Below are 9,724 nucleotides of genomic sequence, written 5' to 3' on the forward strand. Positions count from 1 at the left end.
CTGTCTTTGTTTGGGCAAAAATGACATAGAGTGTGAGAGCAGGGTCTTAACCTACTCGCCGGGTCCCATCGCACTGCTTGAGAAAAAGCCATAAATAAGCGCCTGCGTTTCCAGTTTTAGAAAAGTCTCTCACACTGACAAATTAGACCAAGAGAGAAATTCCGTTTATTGAATGTTAGAGAAACAGATCAAGGAAAAGTACACTTTAAGGGCTGTTTTGTACGTCTGGACCTAAACTGCTCTAAAAAAGTGTGTATCAAATTTTCCATCTGAATTCTCCTATAAAAAGTAAATAAAAGCCCAATTCCTGCCATTTTTGTCAGACTTCATAAAGCTCAATTAATGGCTGAGAAATAAATGATTGTCTCGTAATATGAATGTTTTATGCTGTGCTGTTAAACTGGGGACATGTGGAGTAAATTAAAGCTACGGCTGTACTTTCTGTCATCTGTCGAAGTGTCTGAAGCATTTTCCCAGTATAAATATATTTCCAGTTTAAATATAACTCCCAAGGCTTTCATCCCTGTCTGTTTGTTTCTTGGTTGGTTTGTTTTTAAGCAAGGTTACTCTTCTACTGGATGGATTTCTACAAAACTTGCAGGAAGGATGTAGTGTGTTTCTTCTAATTTACATAAAACTCCTACTGTTATCATCCCTGGATTTAGTAGTACTGACCTACAAGTACAAATTCATTTAACCCTTTATATTTTTTGGAGAATATGTCCAAAGGAAAAAATTATAAATAACATTTCCGTACACTTGACTCATTATGTACAGTCGATTTAAGTGTGGGAGAACATACCTTCCCTCCCTGCCGGCTCTTTCTCTGAGCATCTGCAGTAACATCTTGACCTCGGCCCTCAGCAGCTCTTTGACAGCGGGGGGGTCAGCCAGGGGGGGGCCCTGCTGACGTGGGAGTGGGGTCCCTGCCCTGCTGCCATGGCCTCCGCCTCGCTGGCTCTCCTGCCACATCGCGTACCAAGTCTCCGCCTTCAAGAAGTACCACAGTTAGTGAGGACAACCAGAGGTTTTACACAAACACCTTTTCAACATGTGTTTTACAGATCCAGGAGATCTTTTCTGTCAATAGTAAGAAAGTGTTTTAATTGTGGTGCGTTATCCATAAGATGAAACTGTTACGTATGATTTTAAAAATAATAAACACATTATGACTAAAAACTACTTCGCCATGTGAGTATTATCTTACTCCCTATGAGTATAAGTGAGTCAAAAATATGACTTTCTTTGAATGAGTGTAACAATATTTAGTGTTGCAGGTAATTTCCCTGTTGTGTAATTAATAATTACTAAAAATAAGCTAAACTTTTAAATGTGTTTCATAGAAGGTATATTGTTTATTTCAATTTTCTCGTGAATAAACCTTTTTGTCAATTTTAATCTTACTAAATTTCAAAAGTCAGAGCTTTTTCTTCACCGTCTCCTTGACCCTGTTTACTGTCAACTGTTGTGAACACAGTGTTCTTGAAACGGGAGACAATACGACTTTTTAAACTTTCTTAAAACAGTGTCACACATTATTAAACTGCTTTCACACTATATTATGTCTGCAAGCGAGGAACACTAACTGCATGTGGCTGAGCGCAGTCATTTTGCGGTCGGCCCTTTCACCAGACACACAGTCTGGTGTGCTGCAGGACCATACCGTTTTTCACTCTGTGTATTTTTACTCGGATTACTGCAGATGAAGGATTTGTAGGAAAAGAGTGAAAAAGTTAGTCTTTGTGCGTGACTTCCTGCTAAGCTGGGAGAAGGGCTGAGTGCCCAGAATCAGACTTTGCAGTTTATATTCTGCATCCGAACACACACCTTTAATGTAGAACAATTTTACCATATTTCATCATAATGCCTAAGGAAATAAAAAGAAAAGAAAATGTTTCATAAAAGAGAAAATGTGAAATATCTTTGTGAAAATGAAGGATTCAATACCTGCTGGCTGTCAATCAATTCGGTCAAGTTTTAAAACACCACTTGAAAGAAATACACTGGAGGACACTGAAACCACCCCTACACACACACACACACACACATATACACACACGCATAAACACACACACACACACACACACACACACACACACACAGCCCTTTCCACTCACACTTTCTTCTGCGTGTGTCTCTGGGTGTCGAGGTGTTTATGTTTCAGGATTCGAGGCCCCACTAGCTAACGAGTTGTTCCTGGAATTCCCCCCCTCCCTCCCGCTGCTATGATACTGTTGATCTCATCCAGGAGCTATTTTAAGGGAAGCCTTCTGAAACCTGTCAGTTAGAAGAAGAAAAAAACTACCGAGAGCTACTAATCTAAATTATTGAAATTTAATTTTTAGAGAACATTTACCCAAAACATCTCATTTTCATTCAGTGGAGAGAGGCAGAGTTTAGGGGCAGGTACGGGAGCATGACCCCGTGGGCAGACTTGCAAAGGGAGGCAAATATTCCTTTGATCTCACCGCCGGAGACAATGGTGACCTTGATGGAGAGAGGAATGGCCGTGCCAAGGAATGAAGGAGTAGCCGGCAAATCCAATATTACTTTTCACAGGGGCTTACTGAGGGATGGATTTCATTACATGGGACGGAGGAGAGGAAAAAAAGGAGAAAAAAGGAGGAACGGAGATAGATAGACAAGGACAGGGGGAAAAAAAGAGAGAGGGCAATGGTCCACCTCACAGTAAATGTTAACTCACCCACTGCTGTATTAAGAGTACCTGAACAACGTCTTATTCATACAATACCCAAACCAGCCAATCATGTCGCGGCAGTGCAATGTACACACTCATGCAGATACAGGTCAGGAGCTTCATTAAACGTCCACATCAAACATTAAAGTGGGGCCGAACTCCTCCTGACCACATTGGAGCAGAACCACCACTCCTGAGTTGAGGCTATGGTTCCCTGCCAGAGAACAATGGATGCTCTGTCCAGGTGAAGGAGTTTCAGGGTCTTTTTAACAGGTGAGGGGAAGATGGAGCTGGTGATAGAGAGAAGGATCAGTGCAGCGGTGGTTGAACTGGACCATAGATGTGAAGAAGGAGAAGAACCTTAACACAAAGCTTTTCATTTACCAATTAATGTAGGTTCTAACCATCCAACTGTGGTCATAGGCTACCCAAGTGGGTATCTCAGTAGGACAGCGGGCTCAGCCTCAGCTAGAGGGTGAGGAGTTCGGCTATATGAAGAAAGGTCAAAGAGGAGGTGTTGCTTCTTTTGTAAGGGAAAGTGGGGGTTGGTCCGGGTATCTTATCATGATACCTCCTTCCATAGAGGATTTTCCGGGCATGCCCAACTGTGAGGGAGCCCCAAGGTAAACCTAGAACCCGCTGGAGGGATTACATACAACGGACCTCAGATGAGGAAAAGAAAATGGATGGATGGAAAAATGTGATCTCAGTTACTATTTTCAGTAATTTCTGATACTGCTGATCTCTTGGGATTTTCATGCAAAACAGTCTTTAGAGAATAGTGCCAAAAAAACAAAAAAGAAACACCGGATCTGAATCCATTAGCACACATTTGGAATGTGGCTGAGCAGCCTGGCTAGGCAGCATGGATGATGTGCATCTGACCAATCTGCAGAGAGGATGTGATTAAATCACATCAACATGAGATAGAATCTCAACGGAACATTTCCAACAGCTTCCTGAATTCATGCCACTAAGAACTGAGGCTATTCTGAGAGCAGGAGGAGGAACTAGCCAGTAGATCTGATAAAGTGCTTTGTGAGTGTATTCACTTTTCCCTGGAAATGTCTCAAATGGCTAAAACTTTCCTTCCATCCAGGGTTTAAACAGTCAGCCACCACATGCTGCACTCACAGCTGTATGTGGATATATGTTGTGCTTCTATCTTAGTGAAGACATCCATTGGCATAATTTCTCCCTTACTCTAACCTTTAGTCCTAATTCTAACCTTAGCCCTATAAGCAAATCTTGACCCTCAAAGATCCCATTGAAAGTGAGGAGCAGCAAATATGTCCTCAAGTTCTAGGCTCAAAGTGGTCCTCACAAAGATCCCTGTACAAGAAACACACACACACACACACACACACACACACACACACACACACACACACACACACGCTGATGCACACTCCCTCTATCTATCTCACTGTTACACACATGCACACACACTTGATACGTGTTATGTGCTAACAGTCTTATCAACAGTTGAGGATTAGCCTCTTTAACCCTGTTATACCGACCCCCTGACTCATATAGCTTAGTGGGCGTCTCTCTCTCTCTCTCTGTATGTGTGTCATTAAAAAAGAGAGTGTCTATATATGAGTTGAATGTTTCTGTGATATTTTTCTTTGATGCTCCTTTGAATTCTGCTTTAAACGCTGTTTTGTGATGTAAATTTGACCTAAAATGTGATTATCTAATTGTGACTTGAACCTGATTGAGCCCTGAGGATGTATGTGCAGGACAGTGTGTATGTTAATTTGAGGGAATCTTGCATGTTTCTATGTGAAAAAGCAGACTTTCTGTTCTGTAGCTCCCACATGTGGCCTTTACACGTTAACTGCCACTAAAACAACATGTGGTCATGTGTGTACAGGGAACAGTTCGAGAGCTGAGACGGACTGAGTGTTTTTTTCCGGCCTGTTGGTGCACTGCGGGGAGAGAGTTGATAATATCTACAGATGGAGGGATTTAAGAAGAAAGAAAAATCAAAAGAGAGAGGTTGGCAGACATGAAAGAGGGATCGGTGTCAAAATGTGGGGTTTGTGCACCATGTGAGAAAAAGAAGACAGTTTGACGACATGACTCAGGGCTGTTGGGAACCTGTGATGAACATACTTTCTGACATAGCTAAATATTAAAAAGCCATCTCTAAAAATACTTCTCTCTTCTCTCAGTGTAGAACCTCAGGCTTTACCTCGATGTGGCCTTAGTGAGATGTGTGCCACTCCACCTTGGCCATGTGTACTTTTGTCTTTTATTGAGAGTGCATGTATCTAGAGTGAGGTCACTTAGCCAGAGCTGAGTACTTCGGGCTTTTTGGGGGCACATAGTTTACTTGGCCTTGCGTAAATATTGATGTCTGCCTGGCTCCCACTTGAACTTCACTGAGGCATCCCGCCAGTTAACCCACATTTCACTTTTATTGGGGAGACTGGTCGTTGTAATAAATGAGCGTATGCAGCCAAACTAACCTACTTACAAAACCCTAAATGACTTTTCTTGAGCTATTTGGCCAGGATTGCTTAGCTGAGCAAATTTTTTGATGACACCGGCTCAAGTGGAAATTCCTGCAGATGTTGTGGTGGTATTTCTCCAGCGATTCTACTCGAAACAGACCCAGCGTCTGGAGTCTTTGAAGGGATAAAGTGTGAAAAAACACATGAATGATGGATCTGCCAAAGAGAAATGTTACAGCTTTAAAAAGCCAAGCGCTACCGAGCTACAGACTGGCAGGAGAAGTAAAAACAATTCAGTTGTTAAAAAAAAAAAAAAAAAAACTCTCACCTCAGTGTGCACTTCTGTGTACATGTCCACCAGGAAGTGGCCCAGTGCCATGCGGATCTTTGACAATTCCGACCCGGGAACATGTTCAGAGATCAGGCTCCACAGGGACGGGCCACGGCACCAGAGCTGGCTTTCATCAGGGGACTGCATGCAAGTGGCCGTCTAACCATGAGGGAACAGACAGTAAAGTTAAATACAGAGAAATAAAGAAGCAACATATGGTGCATTTACTGTAATACTGCATTTAGTTTGGAGAGACGTCAAATTCTAAGGATATATACTTATATATAAGGATCTCCTCTGGCAAGTGGTAAAGCTATAAATATAAAGAAATATGGTTGGTTGGGAGCAGTGGGGAAATGCAACAAAGTACATCTCATGCATCTGTACCCAAGTCCTTTAATCCTCTACATCAGCAAATATCTTTACTTTTTACTCTGCTACATTTTAACGATGCACTATTTAACATCTCAACTTATATTTCTTGAAGTTATCAATAACAAGAGGGTAATTCAAGCAGTTATACAATAGGGAGCAGCAACATTAGACACTTCTGGATCCAGCCATTAATTAAATTGACAATTCAAGTGTTTTCAGTTTCTTCATCGGCAGCTTGTTAATATGAGTCTCTACTGTTCTTACAATCCACAGTGGGCACAGATAATGATGCAGTAAATCAACAGCCTCCACTCAAGTACTTTTAAGTGTATTTAAAAGCAGGTACTTACTCACTCTGACTTGAGCAGAAAGGGGAATGTGGTACTTTTACTGGGTCTATTTATTTGTACTTTCACTTTAGGAAGGTTTCTAACTTCATCAGCTTTGTCCCCCATTCACTGTCTGCTGGTAGCTGACGTTAGCTGGATAAGCTACAGCCTCTGCCCAGGACAAGCCAGGAGGCGAGTTAAACAACATGGAGACTTCACGGAGCGTTTATTTAACACTTTAAAGATGTAAAAGTGAAACTAACTTTGTAAAAGCTTCGGTAAAATTAATAAAAAATGCTAAGGAACAGCCACTTACCTCAGCTTGTGTCTTGTTGTTAGCAGGTAGCAAGAGGGTGGTAACCAGGGTAAACATTCCGGTTGCTAAGGGGGAGATATCGCGAGCTTATTGAATTTCTCTCGAGTTTAAATCTTCTTTTCACAGCGATCTACGGTTTTAATGTTGTGTTCAAATCAATATTACTACGTGCATTTTGAAAATGAGTAATATTCATATAAACACTTGCAATGCACGTTTATGTTTATGTTTTAATCCGCTTCCATCACACCTGTGCTCCTGTAGAGGTCTATTTCTAACAATTTTTGAAACTAACAATTTAGTAGCACTTAAATGGCACTTACTTATAGCACTTTGTAGTTTTGCTTTATTTTTGAAGAAATTGTACTTTCTTGATTCTTGTTGTTCTTGGTTTGTACCCTCGGGGTTGAATGTACTTATTGCAAGTCGCTTTGGATAAAAGCGTCAGCAAAATGAAATGTAATAATGTAAAGTAATGCAATGTTTTGACGGTGAGGAACAGACATGAGACCATTGAACTCTGAGTGATGATGACTCTTCCTCTTCATCCCTCAGACCTCCCCCCCTCCGGGTCCTCCCTCCAGCAGCGCTGTGCCCGGGACGCACGGACCGAGCTTCATCCAACAATGGAAGAAACTTCTCCCCACTGATCCTCAGCTGCTGTGGAGGTTTCCCTTCGCTCCCTCGTTGACTTCTGCCTGGTTCTGGAATAAGTGAGATCCATCATGGTGCTGGTTTCCAGTGAGGGTCTCTCCCTGGTGCTGGTGGCTCTGGTGCTGTGCGCGCAGGCCGGGTTCGGGTTCTCCGTGGCCGGGCAGCAGGACAGCACCTGCGAGGCCAACGGGAGCCTGTACTACGTGGGTGAGTGGTTCTTCCTGGACTCGGACCACTGCACCCAGTGCGAGTGCACCGCCGAGGGGTCTGCGTGCGCCCGCACCGAGTGCACCACCCTGCCGGCGGCGTGCATCCACGTCAGCCACTACCCCACCGACTGTTGCCCCCGGTGCGAGAAGATCGGCTGCGAGTACCGAGCTGTGGTGTACGAGCTGGGGCAGACCTTCCAGGTAGTGATGACACATGATCCCCATTCAATACACCACTGTGACCAAAGGGCATTAAGGAAGTCCACACTGGATATACTTGTTTCATTAAATTCATATTTTTCTATATTTATATATATTCCTTACACCTAAATATTGCAGTAAGTTTCTTTTTTATCTTGCTGATGTCTTTTTGACTGTTGCTGCTGTAATACTGCAAATGTCCCCATTGTGGGACCAATTAAGGATTATATTACACATATGTACATTATACATATAGATATATACTAGTTTTTGTAAAGGCCTTTTCCAGCATAAACGCTGACCTTGTGGGGACCTCACAGGGACCAAAGCTGAAGTTACTTTCTGAGAGTCACATGGGAATGTGGTTTGGTTGATGTTGCATTAGGCCTGAATCAGCCATGGTTCAAATTAGGGATAAGGTTTTGGTTAAACCTGTTGGATGGAAGTCAATGCAAAGATGAGATAAGATGAGATGAGATAAGATAAGATGATCCTCATTAGTTCCACAATGGGGAAGCAGCTTCATGTTGTGTGTAAAATACACACAGAAAAAGTAATAAATAAGTAAACATGCACTACAAACACAAGTAAATATATATAAGTATTTTTAAATAGAAATAATATATGCAGTGTAATCAGAATATGGAATTTAAACAGAATATTGTGAGCGGAACAGTGTAACAGGATTGTATGTTAAACATTGTTAAACAGCACAGTCCTAATGATATCTGTGCAAATGTGAGTGTATGTGAATGGGAACTGAATTAAAGGAGTTTGCCAAGTCCAACACTCTAAAGTAAAAATGTTTTTAAAATATTTGTTTTAAAGATATATAATAATTTGTTAGAAATATTTTCACTAAGCTAAAAATGTAGCTACTGTAACCACTGTTCCTTGTGATTCAAATATATACGTATCTATAATTTTACTAAACATCTGTGTTAGAAATAAATGAGGACACGATAGTAATTCCTTCCAAAAAACACTGAACCACATGATTTCTATTTGGGTCTAACTTGAGTGCATAGAGCAGGGAATTGGAGGTAAATGGCGCCCCCTATCGAGAAGGCTTGAGGAGTGCCTGGGGAACAAACTGTGTCAGCTCACTAATTATTAAATCTCATTTACATCCTGAGGAGATTGTAAACCAACGCATGCTGAGTCTCACTGAGTTTGTTCTCTCGCAGCCGTCAGAATGTGAGCAGTGCACTTGTGACAGTGATGGCATCGCCCGCTGTCTGGTTGCAGACTGTGCCCCCCCGCCGTGCATCAACCCCGTCTACGAGCCTGGGAAATGCTGCCCTGAATGCAAGGACGGTAAGCTGGAGAAAGACTGTGTTAAAAAGCGCTGAAAGCTTCTCATAGATGTAGCAGACCTTTATACTACCTTCAGTTTGCATGCAGAGGTGGGTGCGGACTACGCCCAACACCATCCACCCAAGCAGTCCAACACACTTACCTTGCTGTTGCTCGTCTCCCCAGGTCCCAACTGCTACACTGACGCCTCCCGCGCTCAGGTGATTCCTGCAGGAGAGCCCGTGTGGGTCGACTCCTGCACCAAGTGCCGCTGCCATGACGGCCAGGACGCCGGCTACTGGGAGGGAAACCGTCTCGCCACCTGTTCTCGCCTCAAGAACTGCACACCTGAACAACCGTCTGCCCAGCACAACTGATCCGGGCCTGCCAGCAGAGAGTCAGCTGTCGTCTTAAAAGACACATTCCTCGACGGCCGATCAGCTGCAAACCTGCCGTGTCTAAGACGATGCTGAACCCGTCTCCGCAGCTAAAACAAAATGTCATCTTAAATGTCAGACTTAACGGATCATCGGCAGCCACAGAAATCTTTGGGAACAGCAACCAAAAGACTTTAAGCTCAGCTGCTGTGTCAAGGATAATCCATCCAACATTTTTATATCACTGACGAGACCCCATGAATTTGTCATTTTGGTGGACAAGAGTGGATCCTTGTGTTTCCTTATCTGTTCTGCACAAACAAGGCTGGAATTCAAGGCCGGAGGTCCAGGACTATCATCTGAAGTTGTGACCCTGTTGTGTTGCTGTTATTCTACGTTATTCTGTGCGTTTTAATTAGTTACCAAAACCGAACTGACCCAGAGAAACCTCAGGGCAACCCCAGGCGAACTGGTTCCAT

The 9,724-nt window shown here is 42.9% G+C and overlaps 1 protein-coding gene across 1 annotated transcript; it reads left to right on the forward strand.

Moving 5' to 3' along the window:
- Positions 1–7,233: 7,233 nt before the first annotated feature.
- zgc:113531 (uncharacterized protein LOC541359 homolog) lies at positions 7,234–9,245 on the forward strand. Its single transcript, XM_061083728.1, has 3 exons — positions 7,234–7,572; positions 8,760–8,889; positions 9,055–9,245. Exons 1-3 carry the CDS (start codon positions 7,234–7,236, stop codon positions 9,243–9,245), a joined length of 660 nt encoding a protein of 219 aa, XP_060939711.1.
- Positions 9,246–9,724: the final 479 nt, after the last annotated feature.

This window comes from Limanda limanda, chromosome 13 (assembly GCF_963576545.1).
Source record: "Limanda limanda chromosome 13, fLimLim1.1, whole genome shotgun sequence".
NCBI lineage: Eukaryota > Metazoa > Chordata > Actinopteri > Pleuronectiformes > Pleuronectidae > Limanda > Limanda limanda.

What these genes read in the sequence shown, in the direction of transcription:
- zgc:113531 (XM_061083728.1), top strand. Translation starts at nt 7,234, where the DNA reads ATGGTGCTGGTTTCCAGTGAGGGTCTCTCCCTGGTGCTGGTGGCTCTG. An exon ending in AGCTGGGGCAGACCTTCCAG is followed by an intron (nt 7,573 to 8,759) that starts GTAGTGATGACA and finishes GTTCTCTCGCAG; the next exon opens with CCGTCAGAATGTGAGCAGTG. An exon ending in CTGCCCTGAATGCAAGGACG is followed by an intron (nt 8,890 to 9,054) that starts GTAAGCTGGAGA and finishes TCGTCTCCCCAG; the next exon opens with GTCCCAACTGCTACACTGAC.